General features: G+C 43.1%; 1 protein-coding gene across 3 annotated transcripts in view; it reads left to right on the top strand.

Moving 5' to 3' along the window:
* BRF1 (BRF1 general transcription factor IIIB subunit) overlaps positions 1-22,535 on the top strand; it is a 196,333-nt gene extending 173,798 nt beyond the window's left edge. For all 3 annotated transcript variants that reach the window (XM_074149749.1, XM_074149751.1, XM_074149752.1), the window contains 3 exons: positions 15,803-15,854; positions 20,091-20,259; positions 22,498-22,535. In XM_074149749.1, coding sequence (XP_074005850.1) covers positions 15,803-15,854; positions 20,091-20,259; positions 22,498-22,535 — 259 coding nt within the window. The remainder of the gene's footprint in view (positions 1-15,802; positions 15,855-20,090; positions 20,260-22,497) is intronic.
* The last annotated feature ends 945 nt before the right edge of the window (positions 22,536-23,480 follow it).

The raw sequence follows: 23,480 nt of genomic DNA, 5'->3' as shown, positions 1-23,480 counted from the left end.
AGGTGCGAGGAGGCTTAGGATTTTGGGGGGCTCTGCAGACTTACCCCGAACAGCGGTTCTGTGGGTCTGAAGTGAGCCCAAAGGTAATTTATGACTTCGTCAAAGAAATGAAGAGGGAGTAAAAGAGCCTCCAAACCAGCACTTTTGCTGTTTTACACCTCAGGGTGGGTTTTCTCTCTCCTTTCAAATGTTTTTGGTTTATTATATCTGACACCAGTCAAGGAGGGAGAAGCTCTTTAACCTTAATGCAAATAAAACAGTAGTGCTTTAGGAAAAAAAAAGTGTTGACTTTATACCTCAAGGCTGATGGTTCTGACTTCCAGAGAATTTAAAAATAAAATTACTCATTAGTTGGGTTTTTTTTCTTAATCTGTTTAGCTGTATCAATCCATTTGAAGCCTGATTTTTGCTTAGGAGGACTAAGACATTACCTATAGCAATAAATCTATCTGTCTGTCACGCTGTTTATCTATCTATCTATTCCCTGAAGACTTTAAAATATTGTTTTTTATTTATGTACCGTTGCTGAAAATCAATTTTGACATTTTCTGTTTAGGCTGCTAAAGGTTTTGGCAGATAGAACATGGATTTTGTCTTTTGATGGTGAATTGAATTTAGCATTTATTGCAAAGTCCTCAAGTGTTTAAACGTGTGGTGATAGACAACTAAAACTCCCGCTGTGCTAAACTCCACCAGGTCTCTTCAAGAGTTCTGCTATTCAAAAAGAATTGGGACTTGTTTCATCTGTTTTTAATAAATGTGAGGCTTGCACGCTATTTATGTCAGAACTGAAGCCAACTTTGTGTTGCAGTCTGACATGTTGGAGTCTTAACTTTTTAGCTCTTCCTCCTAAAGACACCTACCCAACTTACCATTTTGTTACCCTTTGAAAAATGGGAGAGGCTTGTGCATCGTCTTATTTAAACTGTGGTGTCGAAGTGCGCACATGGAGGGAAAGCAAAAGTTGATCAGCAAAAATGCTGGTTGTGCAAAAGAGTACACATCTGGACTTGCTTAGTGGCCAAGGTGAGTATCGGTGCTTGGGAGCAATCGGCTTTGGTTGGGTCTGACACGCTGGTGCTAAAGCTGGGGAGAGTCCAACAGAGTCCTCTTTTGACTACTGGAAGATGAGAGGAGGATGGAGCCAGGTTCAGTGGGTCAGGCGTCAGCATCCTGGTGAGGCCTCGCCTCAAGTGCTGTGTTCAGTTCTGGGCCCCTCACTACAGGAAGGACATTGAGCTGCTGGAGCGTGTCCAGAGGAGAGCCACCAAGCTGGTGAGGGGTCTGGAGAACAAGTCATACGAGGAGAGGCTGAGGGAACTGGGCATGTTTAGTTTGGAGAAGAGGAGGCTGAGGGGAGACCTCATTGCCCTGTACAACTCCCTGAAAGGAGGGTGTAGAGAGGTGGGTGTTGGCCTCTTCTCCCAAGGGAATAATGACAGGACCAGAGGAAATGGTCTGAAGTTGGGGCAGGGGAGGTTTAGATTAGATATTAGGAAGAATGACTTTACTGAGAGGGTGGTCAGGCACTGGAACAGCCTGCCCAGGGAGGTGGTGGAGTCGCCATCCCTGGAGGTATTTAAGAAACGTGTAGACGTGGCACTTCAGGGCATGCTGTAGTGCCCGAGATTGTTGGTTTGTGTCTGTGGGTGGGTGTGGGGTGTGGGTGTTTGTTATGGTTTGGTTTTGGTGTTTGGTGTTCTGGGATTTTTTGGTGGTGTTTTGTTGTTGTTGTTGTTTTTGGTGGTTTTGTTGTTGTTGTTGTTTTTTGGGTTTTTTTTGTTGGTTGGACTCGATGATTTCAAAGGTCCCATCCAAGCAAAAATATTCTGTGATTCTGTGATCAGCCTGGCATCTCCCGCATCATTTTGAACAAATCGTTTAGGTGATGCCTACAGGAAGGGTTTTGGTGGTACCAAACTCCTGAGCTTCCTGGGAGCTGTAACACCCTGTAGGCATAATTTTGTGTCTGAGCTAACGTGCATGACATGCTGTCAGCTGTTGATGGGGGCTGTGGTGGTATGGCAGGGATCGATGTATGGCAGATGAGGGAGGGCTGTTCCAATGTGGTTTTGCCAAGCATGCCTGTTGTGCCACCAGGAGGACTGATGGGCCAGGAGCCCAGGGTGCGACGGCTGGGGTAGCGCTCTCTCAATGACTTCTCCGTATTTCTTTTGTCAAGAGATGAGAGAAGTCTGCTCCAGGGCTCTCTGTGTGGTGCTGCCATTTGGTGAAACTACCACATCACTCGTATGCTGTTTCTGAAGTATATTTTTTCACTTTTGTCCTGTGAGACGGATGGGGAATTTGAATGTTTGGATTGCTTGCACGGACATCATAATTCAGTGGGAAGATGCAGAGGCAGTTAATAAGTTTGATACCAGGCGGATCAGCTTTTGCCATTATTGGTAATTGGTTCTAGCACCTTTGTGTAAAGTGGGTTGATGGTGGAAGCATGGATTTTGTTTATGAAGAAATCAGAGGCTTGTGCTGCTTTCTTGTTCATCTTTTAAGATCTTCAAATAAGTTATCGATACTCGGAAACCTAGAGGTAACAAGAACCTTAGAGGAGCTTCAGCCGTAATTTCCCCATTGAGGCCAGGAAAAACCTTACATTTCTGAACGAATACATTCTTGCTCTAAGAAAAACTGGAAAAGTTCACGTCAAAGGGTCATAAATTGCTACCAAACTAGTTCCCAAATGTAAGACTATCGTGCACATGTTTAAATTTGATTCAGTTCCTTTAAAACAGTTTACTCTGAAAAGCTTTTTCCATAAAAATATGCACAGTGAAAAGTGTTTACATTACCATATGGCACTTACATTGCATTACAAAAAAAAAAAAAAGTACTTTATGCATCTATTTATTTGCCGTAACATTTTACTAACCAACTGAGCAAAGTAGCATGGAGATCTGTGGTGTCATGCTAAAACCTCTAGTGTTAGGTTGCCAAGTATCGATGTTCCCACGATACTTTGTAGACAAAAAAAAAAAAAAGAAAAACTAAGGCAAACTGGAATGATGCTGCAGCGCTGATAAAGGAAATACAGCGTATGGAGATTAAACAGCTGAAAGGCAGACATGTATTACAAGTGAGTCTGTGCAGGCTGTTGTCTCACTGGGGCCAAGCACTTCGTAGGCATTTGCTGCATATTTTGACCAAGTACAGAATGTAAGAATCTAAACTTCATGCATTTGAGTCTGATGATTCTTAAAAAAAGGGGCGGGGGGGGAGGGTGTCACTGTTTTTTTTGATTTAGAGGTTTTTTTCTTAACTGATGCCTCAGAAATGCCTTTTCAAAGTTAGACAGCAAAAACGAGCGTGGTGATGAAAAAGAACAAAAGCAAAGTTGCTCATTAGACTCAGTTAAAACTAAGTTGATCATCGATACGAATTTGCATTATTTTCCCAGCGTGGCATTGGGTAACAACTTTCCTTGGTGTGCTTTTGTTTCAGTTGACATTTGCTTGAATGGCCAAGTTGAGTTGGCAAATTTTGTGCTACTGTTCTTTGAAGTTGTGACTTCAGCCCAAACAGCCTTCTCTTTGTGTTCGGCAGGGAGCCCTTTCGCTTTGGTGGGGCACAAAGCCTAGAAAGGGTCCCTACATACCGAGTCCCACAATACTTCTCAGCACTTAACTTTAAGTAGCTCAGGTCTTGTAGGAATATTGGTTAATTTTCTGTGAATTTTTAGTGCGAGGAGTTAAAGTTCAAAATAAATTTGAAAAGAAGATTAAGCAGAAAGTACATTTTTTTTAATGATCTTCGAACATAGGTTAGTATTTAGAAGGTTTTAAACTACAGTGAGAATTCACTGTCTTCTCTTCAGTACACTTATTATTTCACGACGGGGTTCGAGTGCAAGCTCTCCTAGGTACAAAGAAAGAAGTAGGGATTTACTTGGGATTAATAGTGTTTGTTTCATGTTTTTCTCGCTAGAGTTATACTAAAATCTGTTGTGTGTCAAAAATTGTGTCTGAAAAACTTGACAGAATATGGTGACACAAGATGAATGATACGATGGGAAGGAGGAATTTTGTATAAATAAGGCAGGGTGTAAGTATCTATTTATTGTAATATTTGCACATTTTACGGTCAGTTGAACTCCTTTTACTGTTCACAGTCCATATCTTAATAATTGTGATAGGAATGTAGCTTGCACAGCGTGTGTGTGACTCCTGCTCAGGTGGCCTGATTTCATCCCTAGCTCTACGTGTCCAAGGCAGCACTGAAAGGCGACCGCAGCCGTTAGAGCTTTTCAATATTTTTGTGCACGCAAAGTTGAGGATGTGCATGAGCAATTTTCGCACGGAGCCTTATAGCTGCAGTAATTTTCTTTTCAACGCGTCTTCTGTAGCTACTAGTGAAGCGGAGGAAAGGACGTTGTTCAGCAATAGGAATCGCTTGCCTGGATTTTACACTGACCTTTCGCAGAAGATGGATTTTTGATGGCCGAAGACCTAAGCACCGGGGGCCACAATTCCTTGGAAGGGTTGGGTAAAAAAAATGAGGTGGAGTAAGGATTTTTCAACAGCTCTTGTCACATGGGTTTTGCTGTGTTTTGCTCTGACAAGGAGCGACTAATTCCCAGTTACAGATGTTTTGGCCATCTGAATGTTTAAGATTGGGGTCAGCCTTCCTTCCACACATCCAGGTGGGGGCTTGGTGGGGAGGAGGCATCAGGAGCCATCCGGGTGGGCTGTAAGCCAGGGTCCAGGAAACGTCTTCCCAGCTGAACTCAGCCGCTTCTCACCGTCCCTCAGATCTGCCGACTGACCTGCTTTTGCAAGTGCCCTTTAACCCATTTTGAAAACTCCCAACAATTTCAAAGGGTACTAGTTAGCAAAGGTCTCCTGAGGCTGACCTGGCTTGTTTTGACTGAGCCAAATTAGGGACCGGTGGCCCAAGCAGAGCTGCCCCATTTACCAGCCCCGTGCAGCTGGCTGTGGGCAGCACAGCTTCACCCGGAGAGGTTTTCCATTCGATCCAGTTAAACCAGAGCCAGAGGCTGCAAGGGGCATCTCTCCTGCAGTTAGAATGAGGTTTCTATTGGTTAATTTGCCTCTGTTAATACTAGCGTTAAGCTGTGTTAAACCGCTATTAATTGAGTCTGCTGTACGTGTAGGATCCCCTACAATAGCTAACCTAGTTTAATTACGGACGTGCAACGTGGAGCTTACACAAGACATGGGAGAAGATGGTGTTGTCTGCTCATCAGAAGTAGCATCCACCTTTTTTGAAAGGACTTGCACATATTGTACACGGATTTTAAAACAGTCATTAATTTTGTTTTCCTTCCTAACATTTCGACTTGGAATTTTCTTTCCATAAGAAAATGTGGCTGCATTTTTAGACTCATTTAGCTGTAGCAAATGCATTGCGAAGGAGATAGGCTTTTTATAATGTGAAAGGCTTCTGCGACCCGATTCAGTGATTTGTTGGTACATAAGAGTATGTGTGAGCAAACGCCCATATTGTGTAGCAAGGTACCCTTTAACTTCTGTCATATTTGATGGTAAAAGCCCATTTTCCCAGTGATTTGTACCGTTCTTGCACTTTATCATCCATGCATGCTTATACCCAAGTAGAGATTGTCAGGCGAGCAGCTTCCAAGGTTGGAGTAAAAGTCTACTTTCTGGACCTTTCTTATGTCAGTAGAAGTTGGATGCGAAGCTGTGAGAGACCTGTACGAACTTGCAGATTTACATAAGCTTTGACTTGGAGGGGTATTCTTCTAGCAGAGCATCCCAGTGGCTTTTTGTGATGGGAGGTGGGACCAACTTTATTTTAACTTTGAAAAAGGCTCTACGGATTGATGTATACATCTTCACAGTGGATGCTGACATCTGAGCGTTTCATGCACTGGATGCAGTCTGATCTGTTACAGAAATGGCACAATTTTGGCTCTCTCCATCAGGTTCCCTAGTCCTTTTGGTATCAGCATCTCCTGATGAGGTGAGAACAGATATCCCACAATGTACTTGTAAGGAGCCGGGAAGCCAGATGCTGGTGTGCAGGGTGTCACGGCATACGTGGCCGGGAAGCCTGGCATACCCTGTATGGTAGCACTGGGAGGATGACCTGACAGACTGGTCCTACAGGCTCTGTTAGGGAACCCAGTTTACACAAGACAGAAAGTACTCAGGTGGTTACACAGCAATCACATGCCAGCCTGACTTGAGCCATCAAGAGAGCATTGCTATGGTTATTAGCTAAGTATTTCCATAATGTGTGTCTCTACAAGTTATAATTAGAGCCAAGCCTGCCCCTAGCTAATTACAAGCTTGCTTAGAAGTGTAGTTTATATAAAGCTTTTAAAACTTTATGTGGGGAAGATATACATCCACAAGCATAATAGGAATGACGCCTTATTTTCAAAATGAAATTTATAGGCTTTGGTGTCTGTTTCTCCCTCAATTTACAGTTTTGTACGGGCTTTTTTGTTGCATCCTCATCCAAAGCTTTTGCCAGAAATATTGCCCAAGTTTCACCGACATCAAGGCAGCGATTTTTTAGTTTTCTTCTGAGTGTTTTGTTCTTGCTGCCGAGAGAGTAAACCAGATGTTAAGATGTCTTTGGGTTTTGTGTTTTAAGAAGACTGATATATAATACTTAGATCTCTCAGAAAAAGAAGATAAGGAGTCTTGAAAGTGGTGAAGCTTCGTTGAACACGTTACTACAAGGTGCACATAAACAAGGATGCATCTATGGAGACTTGCGATGCGTTTGCTTAAGTGGTGCTGTGCCTGTATGTGTTCTTAGGAACGAAGCGATGCTGGCAGCATAACCTGCTTAGACCCTGTGGCAGCGACACGGGCAAGCCTCGGTGACGAGACAGGTTGTGAATATGACGCGCGGCTGTAAGGTGGGCTGGCATGGCTGTGGCTGTAACATGACGTTACCCGCACCTCAGTGGTTGTTGCACCATCGCACGCCAAGCACCATTCCGGCCAAGATGGTACTGACATGGTCTCCACTGCCCTTCCATGGTGTTGCCTTTGGATTTTCTTACTTAATTGCTATCTTCCGTTCTGCCCTTCCAAGTGCTGCTCTCTGAGGAACAAATGGTGTCTGAAAAGGAATGGGAACGCAGTGGAGCCTGCAGTGCTTGTAGACTTGGCTTTTGACTCCTTTGGTACAAGGGGATGCTCACAAAGCCTCTATCACCACCACTCTTTGGGAAGAAAAAAGTGGGGTACGTAACCCTCATGTATGGCTGAGGAAAGGAAACTCATGAGATAACTCCTGCAGCTGATGAATTCCCTCTCCTTGCTTCTGTCTAGCCGTTTTTGAATTTGGCGTTAGTTTGATTATTCAGGTCAGATCAGATTTAGGTCAGTTGTGATGGATTTTTTCCAAATCCAGTTCCCTTGATTCTTACTGTAAACGCTTACCAGATGACACGATGTGAAGCTGGAACAGACTCGAGCTGTGTGATGACCGAATAAAATCTCAGCGGGAACCACTTCCACGTTCCTGAGATCAGTTTCTCATGTAATAAATTCTGTATCCAAAATTGTATCAAATACTTTTCTGACAAGAGTGAGTTTTTTTTCTAACGGACAAATCCCAGCAGAGCTATTTATAAGAAGCTTCTCTCTCGTGTTTGCACACACATGCCTGTTACTCAGACCTACACTGAAGAACAAATATAAGTAAGAACTCCTCTGTGTCCTTGCCAGTGCTTTTTGACCCACCCTGTTTGGTCTCGTCTGACATCCTCTATTACATTTCTTTGCTATTCTTCTGTTGGTAAGAGTTGCCGTAGGAAGCCACCATTAAAGACTTCTCCCTGAAGGAATAATCTGGATTTATTTGGTGACACCTTTCCTTTCCAGGCTCTCTCACTTCTTTGTTCTGCCTGATCCTCTCCTAGCCATGAGGGACGGGGGGCAGTGATCTGAGCGAGTATCGTGCTCGTGGCAAGCCCTGTGCCGTAGGCTAACACCTGCAAAACCTTGTTAGGACAGAGAGTAGCCGAGAGGGCGAGCTCTGGGGCGATGAGTGGTGGTGTCATCCTTCAGCTGGGCAGGAGAAGGCCAGTCCATTTCTCAAACGCAAATCCATGCACGGGCAAAGCTGCTTGAGTTGGTTGGGTTTTTTTAAATATTAAATTTAGAGCTGCGTTCTTTCACCATTAATACATAAAACGAAATTAGAAAACTAAACTGAAAAAATGAAAAAAAAAATGAAATTAGAATTCTAAAATGAAATTAGAAAACCTCCAGAACTTCTTACTACCCTACAACTTCTTTTCCTATTACAGCTTCTTTATTATTCCTGATACGGTAAAAGGAAACCTTGATACCAGACTTCCCTGAGGTGTGTCCTGGCTCACGTATTGCTACGTGCCAGCCTCTTCTGTATTAAATCAGACAGATGAGACCTGTGTTTTTGGTTTTGAAAAGTTCTGGTGTACCTGGGGCACAGGGGAGAGCGGATTCTTCCACATTTGTCTCCTCAGTGGCTGCAAAAGCCACGTTAAATCATCGTTCCACCATTCGGCTGCTTGATTAGATGTTCTGTGCATACCTCAAAGTATGTGATGTTTTAAAGCTAGATTTGCTATTTAAATAAGAGGTTTGCCTTAATTGGCTGTTATAAATTACAAGCAAGAAGGAATGATTTATTGCTTATAATTAGAAATGAGTTACGAAGGGGAATGTTGGTAATCATAAAATAAAGCTTGGAATACATTGATTTCCAGATGGCTGGCAGTGAAATTGCTCTTTAATGTATAATACACCAGACAGAAGGGGAAAAAAAAAATCTGTAATCCATCTTTATTCCTTGATGGATTACTTGTATGAATCTAAAGTTACCTGGATTTTGAAATATTAGTTTTGGCTGCATAATCGGATGAGAGAAACTTAATTTACACAGTGGTATATGCTATCAGAGGTGGCAGAAGAGGTGAGATGATGTTTTGCCTAGCATGATTTTTGTCCTTGTAATGTCAATGGAGAAGATCACAGTGGATTGTTCTCAGAGTCTGCAGATTACTAAAATGCTTTTCTTCTCATCTTTCGCCTTATTAGCTGTTTTTGTGAGCTTGAGATTGATCAAAACACCTGTCCAAAAGCAAATAACTGTAATCCTCCTTGTTTGAGTCTAGAAAAATATATTTGCACCAGAAACAGACAGCAGTGCTACTGCTGAGAACTTTTCAATAGCATAATCCTTCTGTTGAGATCATAATGTGTTCATCTAATTTTTTTAATTTCATTTCTGTTACTATAGTTCCAAGCGTGATTTAAAAATTATTTATATTTGCCTTATCTGCTATTAATGGTGCTTTCTGCCATAACGGATGCATTCTGCACTGTTACCATTTGAAAGACTGCACTACAAGATAGACGTATTTGGATTGTCACCACATGAGTTGTCTCACGCCCACATTTTAAAAGTGACACTGCCATTAGACTTGCTTAGCTGAGACCATCGTGATTACTCATTTACCTTCATTAAAATGCTTCATAGCTTCCTTATTTTAAGTAGCTTTTCCCAGCAAGGTGCAGATTTGCGTTGCTGCCATCATTTCATCTGGAAAAATTTCCATGGTGAAAGGAATAGCATATTTTCAACTAATATTTTTCTGACCTGTGGAGGGATGAGCTCATCGGTATCTTTATTGACAAACCCAGGAGGAAGGTGTGTCGACCAGAAATATTAGATCAGTCATCCTTTCTTGTCCTGGAGCAATTGTAATTTCCCATGGTCTGCAGCAATTTCCTTTAGAAGCAGATATCTGCAGAGATTGTTTTGGATCTGCTGCAGTAGCATAATTTCATTTGGTCCCAATAAGGTGGCCTTAGATTTCATTCTTCTCATTTTTGCTGTTGAAAATCTTTTGGTTTAGTTGGTGGAAAGGACAGCGAGCTGCTACTTTACAGCATCTAATGGAGGAATGAGCGCTGCAGCTATGCAAAAAAATACTGCCCGCTCTGAGTTGGGTTATTGAAGCCAGACATCACGGTCTCTGGCCCTCTGTGAAAAGCCTGAAATAGGTATTTGTGATGTATCTAAAGTTCACGATACATTAGTACATTAGAACTAAAGTTCATGATACATTAGTACATTATAACTAAAGTTCACGATACATTAGTACATTAGAATGAAAGTTCACGATACATTAGTAAAGTTCCTGCTTTTCAAAAGCATATTGATGACTGACGTAGGTGCTTGATTCCTCACTGACAAATATATCTTTTAGTGAATGGTAGAGATTCTTGACTTTTGCCAGTTTACCCCTGTAAGTTTTGGTCCCTAGGTACTTAAGCCTGGGCGTTTGCTAGAAGGCGGCCGGTCTCATCAGCTCTGAGGATGTTCTCAGCGCTGCGTGGTCTGATGCTGCGCTGGTGAAAGCAGAGCTTCTCTGATCCGGCATGAAAGAGGGCTGAGTGGGAATCAGAAGCGGGAACAATTTCTCGTTTCGCTTTAGTTTGTGTTGTCGCTTCGTCTTTGCTTTTTTTTTTTTCCTGCGTGAAATGGCTCTTTCTGTAGCTTTGCTTGTTCGGAAGCAGGAGGAAAAGGCTGGCTGTGCTGGTGGAGTTGGTGAAGTTCACGCAGGCGTGTCAGAGCAGAGTTTGAAGTAGGTGGTTCAGGCCCTGCTCAACTTATCTTAGTCTTTCTGTCCAGGTGCCTGGTAGCATCTAGCAGGGTTCAGACCCTGCTTGCTCCTCCGTCAGTCGCATTGGTGCAGCTGGCGGCACCAGGGTGAGCCGAGCTCATTGCAGTGTGGATGTGCCCTTCAGTTGGTGCCTTTTGGGCATTGGTTGGGGTCTCTGCAGCCCTGTCACTGGGGAAGGTGATTCAGGGGAACTCCCTGGAGCTTTCAGACTGATGGTGAGCTGGGCTGGGCAAAAGGCTGGTCAGCCTGGCCTTCAGAAAGCCAAAAATCGCTGCCTGCCTCACATGTAGGCACATGCGGTTTCCAGGTGTGAGCATCAGAGGTGCTTTGTCTTTCTGCAGAGTGTGATGTTGTCTGTGGTTGTATCTGGACTTCTTCTGGTGTGCCACGGTGCACCCTTGCACCTCAGCCCTGTCCTCAGGGCATCAGGCAGCCACTCATTAGTGTCACAACCACCCACGGCCTTGGCCACATGCCTCAGCTTCCTTTCTATGGGAGGGAACGGCTCTTGTGAGCACCCAGCTCTCAGCCAGAAAGAGATGTAGAAGGCAGTGGGACCGCAGCTGGACGCGCAAACCCCAAAGTGCTCCAGGGTCCCGGTCGTAATTGCTGTCTCTGTTTCTCCCTCTGGAAAAGAGCAGTGCTCCAAGTCCAGGAGGGTCACCCCTTTGTCCTGACCTAGTGGCAGAACAGTGGGTTGGTATCTCCTGATGCTGTTGTGTTTCCAACGAGAGCATTAAATCCTTGCAGAGAGGTAATTCCCAGCTTTCCGGTAAGGATAACATTGACAGTACCTAATTAAAGGGCACTTTTAGGTGGGGTAAACATTTATATTAATTTCCTTCTCACGCAGATGTCTGGTAAACTGACCTCCTGAGGCAAAACCATCTGGCCTCAGGTGGAAGGAGGATCTAAGCCAGCGTGGAGAACATGACCGGTCTCTCGCCAAATGGTTTCTCAATAGCTTTTTCTGTCACTGAAGTGGCATACGTATGAAAGGCCTGTGGTATGGTTATATATATGTTTTATGGGCATTTGTCTTAGATGACCTGCATAATTACACTGCAGGCTTGTGGCTGTGGCGGGCTCCGTGGTATCTCTGCTTTCCATCGTGTATTCTGGGATCGTCCACGTATAAAATTAGTATGGGCGGTAAGCAGCAGTAAGATGTTCCCTACTCGTATGGATTAAATTAAAATTCAGTAAGAAACAGAGCTTTGGGTGAGTTTCCAAATTGCTTGCAGGATTACGCTGAGGAGATTGTTATGGTATCATAAACCTTTTTGGTGGGCGAACAGTCCGATGCAAGGGAGGTGGCTTTATTGCCTCGCACTGCTCTTTCTGTTTTATGTACTGTGCTGTGTAATCTTTTGTTATTAAATAATAAGCAAACTAAAAACAGTTGTTTGTCACAGCCGGCTTGTTTTTCAGAGAATTTGCTCACTTTGAAAGTTCAGTCTGTGTGATCTCCAGCCCTGTCAAGAGCTATTACATTGAACCTTCTTTTAAATTGTTTAAGCTGGAGGACAAAACTAGATGTTATCATTCACATCTCAACTGAGAGTGGAGCAGATTCGGCAGGGAGCAGCCTCTGATGCTATGTACCGTGCCATTAGTTTTTGATACAAACATGTCAAGATTCTCTCCTTCCAGTGTTACGTGCGTTGGCTGACATGAGCGTTTGTAAATCTGCATAATTTTTGAAGTAGTTTGAAATGTGGATATAACACTTGGGGCTGTGTGAAATCTTTTTTTTTTTTTTTTTTCCCTCCCCTTTTACGAATCCCATTGCTGTTCAGAAAGCTGCTTGTTTTGTTACTCCCTCCCACAAGGTACTGTATTAATTTGCAAAGTTCATAACGAAAGTCACCCAAACTAGAAAACATCATAAATAGTGCACAACTACTGAAACACTGGGGAAGACCGCTTACAGGGCTACTTTTTCAATAGAGGCTGTTGGTGCTTTAGCATATCCGGGGTCGTATCTTAATGCAGCATATTATTGTTATTTATGGAACTTGGCAACCCTGAAATCAAACTGGTCTTCGATGGACAGGATTTTTCACATACAATGTGTGTGTGTGCTTCTTGATGGCCTTTTACAGATGAGGTTGATTAATGTACGTTAAAAATTGGATAGGATACTTTAGTTACTTGGTTTTTTTCAAGCTGCATTTTTGATCATTAATACTCAGATCTCTCCCAGCCTCAAAAGCAGTCGTGCTCTTCCACGAAGGCACTTCTTTCCACCCTCTGTGGTGCAGCCAGACAGCAGAAGGAGCCCGTATCTGTAGCCATGGCAGCCAGTAAATTATTGCTCCATATGGCTGGTGTGGCAGCAGCTGCTCTGGTTTAAGGAGGTCAGGGCATGGGGACATTTAAGAAACAAAACAAAACCCCACTATAAAACCTTCCTAAATGGTTTTGTACAGTAATAGTAGGGTTCTCCGTAGGCATAAGGAGAGCTAAGGGAGAGAAATTAACTTCTCTTTTTATATATTTATAACTTTTCTGTAATTTTAATGAAAGATATTATTTGGGGGGGGAGGTGGGAAATAAGTTTTTTGTCTCTCTTTGTGGTGGTTTTACCGTTTTCCAGTTTGCATTGCTAGTGTTTGTAGGTACCAAGGCGCAGTGAGTTGGGCTCTTCAGCCCACATGGTGAATGATCCCTCCAGGTCTGCGCTGCAGCAGGTACCCAACAGCCAGAGCAGGAGCAGAATCCCACCCACTTATTTTGGATGCATTAGATACGATGCTGAGAGGGAAACTGTATTGCCCAAATCGAACGGCAGCACTGTATTTCCGGTAATGAAGTGAAGATGTATGCTTTGTGAGCGATTATCATGGAACAGAAATAGAGCTTTAATTTCAGTTTGGGTGTGAGAATCACTCGCTGCTGAAAAATGGTATAGAAGGGCTCTTGGATTTAGCACTAAAGTTTGCAAATAGGCTTTTCATAAGCGTGAATCTTTTTATTTTCGTTAGGGGACCATTTTAATTAAAATGGAACTGGAATGTTTACTCTTCGCTTCCTATAGCTGTGATTGTTTTCTTCAGTGTGTGAGCACATGTATAATTTGCTCTAAAAGAAATGTCAGCAGTTTCTGATTACCTCGTGAGTCTTACTCAACAGCTTGATGTTAATTGGGGGGAGGAAAGATTTCAGGGTGCTCCAGGGAGGTCTGATGTCTTTTGGTAGCAGGAGGAAATAGGTGCTATCTTTGGTACAGTGTTAATTGCAGTAATCACTACTACTGGTTTAAAATAAAAGTCCTTCATTTCTTACCCCTGTTGGGGTTTTTTTTTTTTTTTTCAGTCATGTCAATGAAATGCAACCTGTTTGGTAATTAGCATCCTTCAGTTACATAACCTTTTGACATTGCTGCATCCGTATGTTTGCAGGCATCTAAACCGGTTGGCTTTTGGAAAACACCGGTTGACGGTAGGTAGGTAGTCGCAAATCTTAGGAAATAAGGAAGAAGTTTTTTTATATGATGAGGGTGGTGAAACACTGGAATGGATTGTCCAGAGAGGTGATAGATGCCTCGTCCCTGGAAACATTCAAGGTCAGGTTGGATGGCACTTTGAGCAACTTGATCTAGTTGAAGATGTCCCTGCTTATGGCAAGGGGGTTGGACTAGGTGACCTTTAAAGGTCCCTTCCAACCCAAACTATTCTATGATTCTGTGAAACCTCTGCAATTCAGGTTAGAAAAGGTCAGACACAGAGGGAGGAGCGCGCCCATGCCTTCAGATACATTCTGTCTAAGTCCAGAAGTCCACCAGGATTAGTAAGTAATAGGTAGTTTATGTGGGTCAAGAATATCTCTTTCTTGACATTTTTGATAATTATGAAATGTGACAAGAAGTATCTGTAGCAGAACAATGTGTTCTGAATCCTTCAGCAGTACAGCTCCTGAACCATTCCTGTGGCTTCTTTTTGTTTAGATCTACTGTAAGGAGGCACCTTGGACAACTTTGGTTGCCAAAATGCCTTTTGGGTCTTGCAAAGCATTTCAGAGATGACCAATTTCTGAACCTTTTTGGAGCTTAGCCAATATCTTGTATGTTAATTGTCTTCTCCATCAGAGATAATGATCTGAGTCTCCCCTGCTCATTCTCTGGGGTCTTGTTTCCTCCTGCTGATTATTTGAAATAAATAAACAAGTAGGAAAACAACCAGTATTTGTGTGTTAACAGGGAGGAATGACTAATAGAAAAATGAGAAGAAAGGTACTGCTTATCATAAAAGACTGTATCTCTGGAGACATAAATTGGTATTCATTAAGTTGTTTGCCTAGACTTAGTTAAAAGACATACTTGAGGAGCTGTCTGAGCAGCTGTTTCAGTAGAAAGCAAGTCATCCTCTTCGTGACTAGATACATCTAGATGAGGAGGAGAGCACCAGAAAGCAACACTTAAGTGATGGATTGAGAACAGCCTTTGTGGCAGTAAGGAAACAACAGGCCATTATGAAATGTGTTTCAGGAAGAACAATATTTAACCCTTAGCTGTAAAGTAATACTGATCCATCTTTTCTCCCAAAATATGCAGATCTTTTTCAAATCTAATGCAGAATTTTTAAAAACATTTATGTTCAAGTTCTGTCATTTCTTATTCAAGGTGTGCAGGGTCCCCTTGTTTTTGATGATGAAGCCTGTAGCTGGAGGTTAGAATTTCGTCTGTGATGATTATGATACCCTGTGTGTATCATGTTACTGGTATCCTCATTATATCATCAAATACAGGGAAGCAGTTGCAGAGCGGTGCTGGGTAATTCAGTGTGGCTCATTTTTGCCATCTCTGCATTCTTCTAAAAATCAGTTGAGTCTTTTGACTTTTGTAATATGTGACAAACCCCCCTATTTCAAAGACCTTCAGGCTGAGCTGGGGCTGCAGACTAAGATGAGATTTTGTTGCTCTGCTTGTTGACAGACATCATTTCTTATTTTCCTGAACTGGGACAGACGCTTACAAGGGAATGTGTGTATTAATTACTGTGGAGTCTGTGGCTCTCTGCCCTTTATCTTACATCTTTAAAATCGTAGTTGCACGACATAACACTAGCAAAGTTCTTTCACTGTTTGGAGAGTGAATACCCTGTGTCAAACCCTTGTGCGTGGTGGAACTTTTCTAATGTTCACCGTTTCTTCTTTCCTTCTTTGCAGATTAAGGCCCTTGATTTCAACACAGCTTGCTAAAAAGGCTGCCACTGAAGAGGTACGTAAAGTCCAGCACTTCTCCTAGTGCGACAATTTGAGTCTGGAAATTCCCACAAGCCTTTCTCAGCCCAGATCTGGTTATGTGGTAGATACGGGCAAAAGAAATTAGAGTCTTGTCTCTCTGATCAGAGCAGGAGCTGGTTACTGCAAACACTGCAAAGCTGAGGTTGCCTATTTTCTAACCAAGATTTGCCCTCACCTATCCATCAGTAATACTAGCAGAGCCTCCTAATGCCTGGTTAGACAGCAAAAAAGAGAAAACTCGCTGCAAGCATCTAAAAAGATATGGATCATGGAATTGTCAGAGTTGGAATTGTCAGAGATCATCTAGTCCAACTCTCCTGCTAAAGCAGGATTGCCCAGAGCACATCACTCAGGACTGCATCCAGGTGGGTCTTGAAGATCTCCAGAGAAGGGGACTCCACGACCTCCCTGGGCAGCCTGTTCCAGGGCTCTGGCACCCTCACCGGAGAGAAGTTCTTCCTCATATTTGAATGGAACTTCCCATGTTCCAGCTTGTGCCCGTTGCCCCTCGTCCTGTCACTGGGAACCACTGAAAAGAGTCTGGCTCCCTCCTCCTTCAACCCACCCTTTAGGTGCTTGTAAACATAGATAAGGTCTCCCCTCAGCCTTCTCTTCTCCAGGCTAAAGAGCCCCAGCTCTCTCAGCCTTTCCTCGTAAGGGAGATGCTCCAACCCCTCCATCATCTTTGTTGCCCTACACTGGACTCTCTCCAGTAGTTCCCTGTCTCTCTTGAACTGGGGAGCCCAGAACTGGATGCAGTATTCCAGTTGTGGCCTCACCAGTGCGGAGTAGAGGGGGAGAATGACCTCCCTCGACCTACGGGCCACACTCTTCCCTATGCAGCCCAGGATCCCATTGGCCCTCTTGGCCACAAGGGCACATTGCTGGCTCATGGAAAGCTTGCTATGCACCAGGACCCCCAGATCCTTCTCCTCAGTAGTGCTTTCCAGCAGGTCCACCCCTAACCTATATTGGTGTCTGGGGTTCTTCCTCCCCAGGTGCAGGACCCTACACTTGCCCTTGTTGAACCTCATTAGGTTCTTCTCTGCCCAGCTCTCCAGCCTGTCCAGGTCACACTGGATGGCGGCACAGCCCTCTGAAGTGTCAGCCAGCCCTCCCAGTTTGGTATCATCAGCGAACTTGCTGAGGATACACTCGTCCAGGTCATACGTATCACACAAGTGGGTAGGAGGAATAGGAGAGGGCAGAGCTCATGCCTTTTTCTCAGCACTTGGACCATCCCCGTGGAGAAGAGGGATGATGTAAGATGCCACTTCTGTGCAGCTAGCACTGACCCAAGGGAGGGGCTGGGCTTCTGCGGGAGACCGGTGAGGAAACACAGAGTGACAGCTTACCCTATATAGCATGGCTTACTCTTTGGTTGGTTGGTTTAGTTTGAAAATACAGCAGTGCCATCGAAAAGTTAGTGCTAGTAACTGGCCACCGCCAGAAACCCTCCTTGGGTGGCTTCGTGCATCTGCATTTTCTGATGAAGGGATCGTAATAATGGCTTCAAGGTGCAACAGGGTAGGTTTAGACTGGACATTAGGAAACAATTCTTCACAGAAAGAGTGGTCAGACACTGGAAGAGGCTGCCCAGGGAGGTGGCTGAGTCACCATCCCTGAGTGTGTTTAAGAGTCGTTTAGATGCGGTGCTGGGGGATATGGTGTAGGGGAGAACTTTGTGGAGCGGGGTTGATGGTTGGACACGATGATCCCAGGGTCTTTTCCGACCTGAATGATTCTATTATTCTATGATTATTATCAGTCGCAGTGAAAACTGCTTTCTTCCACTAGTCTTTTCACACTGTACGGAGTAGACAGACGCATTTTGTGGATGATAAAATAACTGTCTACTGCGTATCTAAAAATTCTGTTCCAAATATACCAAAAGTGTTTGTCCTTCTTCTTTTTTCCATGAACGTGTGGCACTGACACCCCTTTGAAAGTGAACCAGTTACCTTGAGTAGTTTAACATGCTTTGACAGTTGCCCTCCCATACATAAACAGATGCCAAGGTGCAGTCCAGGATGTCTGGAAGTGAATTCAGGAAGTTCTATTTAAAGGTGTTGTTTGACTGCCTTATTTTTAAAGTGACTGAAACCCGTTGATTTTCCAAAACAGTTTGATATCCTGCCCGGGGAAATACATTTTCACTTCTTGTGCTATGCTCATTAGAAAACTCTGCACATTTTCAGAAGTGTAGCAGTCTGGAAGTGGACATGATAATTAGAAGAAGGTCATGTTTTAATTAGCATGGTGCAATTTTAAAAAATAATGACTCAATTGTAGCTCCTTTATAGTCACCCATTTTTTCAGAGCAGATGGATACTTTTAAGCTCATAAATTGATATATGTTATGATGCTGATTTGTCTCAAACTGTTGTGTCTATTTCTGCTTATACCAAAAACCTAGATGGACTCAATTTGATCACTCTAGAGGCAAAAGCAGTGGTAGGAAATATAAAATAAACTGGAGGGAAGTTCCTCTAAATAATATGATTAATTTGAGCATTAAAAAATCATGAAAACCTGTCTTTGAGTGATCCGAATACCAAAATACTTGATTTTCTATTAAAATTAATGGGTGTCTTTTGCCCTATTAATGAGCTATTGGAGCAAACCCTTAGGTGACTTTGAGAAACTCAGGCAGATTCTTTAGGTTGACTGGCATGGTATATAACAAGTTAAGGAACAGCTTTGATGTTTGAATAATTAGACTGTCAGCTTTCTGGTACGGGGACTCTCTCTTATGGTATATCTGTAAAGTGCCTGGAGTTACAGGGATTCTGGGAGTTATTCCATTGCAAGTAAATACATTTATAAATAAATAAATAAAAATAAATTACAGTGCTGAATCAGAACTTACTGCCAGTGGAATTGGAGAATATGCAGCAGTTACACCGTTGTGTATTGTAATTTAAAAGCTGAAGCACTGGAGGACTTTTCTTGTGGTCGGGACCAGAGTAGTTGGGGTTTCGTGGTCTCCTTTGGACCGTTCATTGTTAGGAGCACCCTACCACTGTCCTTCCAAAGGAAGTGAACCCAGCCTTTTTTGTCTCTCCTAGTAGTGGAGACGACTCTGATAATCTAATGACGACTCTAATTATCTGTGCTGATAACTGCTGGTACTGACAGCTCCTGTTAAGCATTCCTGTCTCAAAATTGCTTACATGACAAAGCGTTAATGGTTAATCTTTAGTGTTCTTCAAGGTGCCACTAGTCCTTTCTGTGCCACGGGCTCTAGTGTGCAAACCCCAAATAGTCCAAGTACAGAACGGAAGGGAAAAGTAGGCTGGTAGAAAGCTGGTGGAGATAAAGCTCCTGTGATGTGTCTTCCCTGGATGAGAGAGGGAGATGGAGCCCTAGACTGAGCACACCGTGGAAATGAGACCTCCAGGATACCAGGAGGTCAGGCTGTGCAGGGGCAGGCCACGTTGCTGACTCCTGCCCCATTCCCAGATCACTCATTAGTGAACCAAAGACACTATTACCTCCAAATTCACCTGTCTTCTTGCGGTGGTGTCCTTTCTCTCCCTCCCTGCCGTGTCCTGCCTAACCTTGGAGCAGCTGGGGAGGTGCACGTGTGGAACGGGTCCCGTCAGTGATCAATTCCCAAATTAGTGTTTGGGGATCATTATTCTGATGAATTTCATAGGTAGTATTGCAGCTGCTAACGTGTATTATCAACCTAGTGCTCTGCCATCACATTAAGTGCTGTCCAAAGAATGCTGTTTGTTCCACAGCTCATTGTGCCTCCAAATAAATCCAACCAGAGCTGTCAAAACTAATACATGTTGGGCTTTTGCTGATTTGAAGGGTACATTTTTGCTATCATTAAAGTGTCAATAACGTTGTTATTGTGTAATAGGCCTGAATTGAGTCGAGGACAATGAGGAAAAGGTTGTAAGTTTTCCCACAGAGCTCTGCTGAGGAGCCTTCACTCCCAGATTTCTCCTTACCTTGTGCTTGCAAGAGGATCCTTGTTCTCCTCTTACCATCTATGGGTATTTCATTTACCTGGAGAGCAATTATGGGAAAACTGTGGATGTTTGTGCCTGACTTTCATTCGGGCAACATTTCATGTCCCTTGGAAGAGCTGAGCCTCTAGCACTGGATGTGGGCTTCTCTGTGTGGAAGCTGCTAACGTTTTGTACAAATATTGAATAAAAGGAAGGGCTGCTCTACTGCCCTCTCTTCTTTTTTGCAGGTGACCTTCCCAAATGCACAAGCAGAAGCCCCTGACGTAGAAAAACCAGCAGCTGTGTTAGTGGAGAGTGGCCCAGTAGCCTATAACCCTGATGAGGAGGTAGAAGAGGAAGAAATAGAAGAAGATGATGATCATTGCATGAGCGCCTTGCAGTTAATGGGAGGAAATGGTAAGCTGGGATGCTGTCTGAATTATCGTCTCCTGGTGCTGTGGGGTTTGTTGTTGCAGGGCTGAGGACAGACAGGGTTCCCCTGCTTGCCTCTGTCCTCTGGCAGCTTGTCCTGTGCAGAGCTCCTGCCGCCTTTCTGGCATTACCCATTCCTGTGGCAAAGCCTGGATGGAGTCACCCTTGTCCAAAACCTGACCTTTGTAGAGCCTGCTCCTCAGAAGACTTTGCATCTCGAGCTTTAGGCTAAGAGGGCTTCTCAGGACCAAACTGATGTTACGCCTTCCTCATAATTAGGTTTATTAATGTGGATCTGAGGAATTACTGAGGGGTCAGTAACCCCTCCATCAGCAGCGCTTGGGGCTTGCTGCCTCCCAAGTCGAGCCACCCTACTTCTGCCTGCCCCTTCAGCTGGGACTGCAGCAATGTCCAGATTGTCCTCTAGCCCTGGGCACGTGGTTGTCCAGCTCCAAACAAAACCAATTGTCACACTCTTATTTCTGGGGAAAGTGGTAGGAGGGAAGAGTTCTTCACCAAGTACAGGAATCGCATTGATAGCGTACGGTGTGCTGTGTGGTACACAGATGTGTGCTAATTTCTTTGGGTTACCCAGCAAAGCCATTCATATAATTAGGTTTCTTTGCTGGCGGGAAAAGGCAGTATCCTCCCTGCTGCGGTTTTTCCTAGCTGGACACATCCACATTTATCCTTTATTAAAAACTTCCCCTTAAGAAGTTAAGCTTTGAAAATATACAAAAATATTTTTAAAATGAGAGCTGCTAATTATGGGTTGTGAAAAAGCAAGATGGGAATAACTTTCCTACCGACACGTTATTTACTGCAAAAATCTTTCCAGTACTATTAATTTAGCTGTCCAGGACAATATGTATACATTTCACAAAAGTGTCTGTTGCTTTTAAATTGATTTCTCCACTGGAAAATAATTGCTGAACCATAGGAAAAACAGTTTGTTGCCTGCATTTATTATTAGAATAATGTTCCCAAGAAAAAGCACCCATGTTGGGGAGGGTGGGTTTATGTTTATTAATAAAGCCCCCCCAAAAATAGAATAAAGGTCACTGAGCTTTTTTTTCTTTGTAAATGTTGCTATTTTTAAACCATTCTGAGAACATTCCGCTACTCCCTGTCTCGTCTGGACAACAGCTGAAAAATCAGAGTTTAAAAAAAAAAAAAATAAAAGGAAAAGAATATTCCCAGAATTCAAACCCAGGTATGCAGAGCTGCTCAGCAGAACAAATAACTCCTTTCTAACCGCTTTCTTCGTGGGTTTTAGACTCGTCTGCCTGGAGTAACTGTCAGAATTACAGATGGTGAACTTCACCCATTCTACACAGATTGTTGTAGATTACACTTAATTCTGCTTCCAAGCATTTGCTTGACTCTTTGGATGAAATGTTGCACTGTATTGAATTTGGGATATAAAGGTTAACTTTCCTGAATGCTCATATGTAATAGTTATCCTTAGGTTTGACTACACAACAGAAAATGTGTTTCACTGCATTCAGAAGCAGACAGAAGAGAAGTTCGTGTGTTAGAAACACACAGACATGCCTTCTGACACACACATCACACAGTCTTTGCACTCGGCATTGCTTAAGTAAACAAAACTGGGTAAAAAAAAAAGCTGGGCAAAACTTTAAGTTGTTCCTCTAGGAGTAAGTAGATACAGGAGGTCTGAGTCAGATGCTTTGGTCAGGATTCGTTGCACGGCTCCTTTGATGTTGATGGGAACCCCGAGCTATCTCTGAACCTTTGCAGTTTCAGCTTATAAATCCATGAATAATATAAACAAGCTAGCTTTTTTCTTGGTGGCTATGCGTAGTGAGAACCGTGCCTACTTGTAAGTGTGTGCTGCTGCTTATCATCCACTGTGCTCCAAATTACACGTGACAATCAGGCTTGATCACCTTAACCACCGAATTAAACCAAGCACATATCCATGTGCCGGGTATTCCTAAATGAGGTTCCAGTGACAAGTGAAAAGAGATATTTATACATGCATGCTTGCAAATAATTTTATTTCATTGAGGAAAGGACATGAAAGAACTTTTTATTTAGCCCTAAGAAAATGTATGATTTTTTTAAGTGCTTGCTTAGGGCAAAACTTACCATCTAGTTACACAGCAGGAAAACAACCTGAAAGTAGCAATACTTCCCTTGTATCTTCCGTCTACCTGAAATATTTGCATTTTTATATGTCTTTGTCTTTGTGTGTTTCAGATTATGGCTGTGATATGGATGATGATGATGGCTATTAGTTCCATTACCTTCCAAAGGACATGGACCGCATCTTGTTCCCAGCAAATCTTCAGTCTTCAAACTGTATGAATAGTGAAAGAAGCTGTCTATGGTCAGCAAATGTAATTGAACAATCCTTACTTTTGTAAAACAAATTTTAGATTGGCACTGACTCTGGTCAGTTTACATTGACCCATAACCCAGCAATAAAGTTTGGGTTTGTACTTGAATATTTTTTTTTTTAATTCTAGTGGATCATAGTTTGAGGATGAAATTAATGGGAGTAATGTTTCCAGAGAACAAAAGAAAAGAGACAAAATAGACTGTGTATAAAGCATGTGTGGCTGAAAGCAACACATCTCTTATTTATGTGACTCTGCTTTTAGGCATGCTGTTGAAAGGGAGCAGATTGAAGGACAGATAGGAGGACAGGTGAAAACGAGAAGAGCACCTGTTGATTATTTGAGCACAGTAGCATTAGTTGTCTCATAATGCTACAACCAGAAGAAATAAAACCTTTCCAACCTGTATTGTAAACATGACCCCATTATTGTATACAAGCTTTCTTACCCAAGCCTATCAAAAATTAATGACAAGCAGGGCAGTATCGGTTACTCTGAAATGAAGTAAATACTTCTTTATATTAATCAATTCATGGATTTTTTTAAAAGATACGACAATAGAAGGCAATGTTGGTGGTGAAGAATCGTCTTCCACTGCGAGTGGAAGGAGAGAGAAAACCTGGGTAAGGCAAAAAGTGTAGAGAGCAAGCAGGTGAAGAAGGTGTGCTCACTTGCCTTTGCTGGGCATCCCTAGGGACAGCCGGGTCTCATTGCCGCTGGTATTTCTGCAGGAGAGTCACTCTGGCCATCTCTATGGAGCTGCTCTTGTCTGACTGAGTTAAAGTCAGCTCCCAAGAGCTGCCTGTCTCAAAAACCAGTTGAAAGAAAGAGAAAGTTGAGCTT

The sequence above is a fragment of the Numenius arquata genome, chromosome 6 (assembly GCF_964106895.1).
Source record: "Numenius arquata chromosome 6, bNumArq3.hap1.1, whole genome shotgun sequence".
Taxonomy (NCBI): Eukaryota; Metazoa; Chordata; class Aves; order Charadriiformes; family Scolopacidae; genus Numenius; species Numenius arquata.
This window is presented reverse-complemented; position numbering and strand designations above follow the sequence as displayed.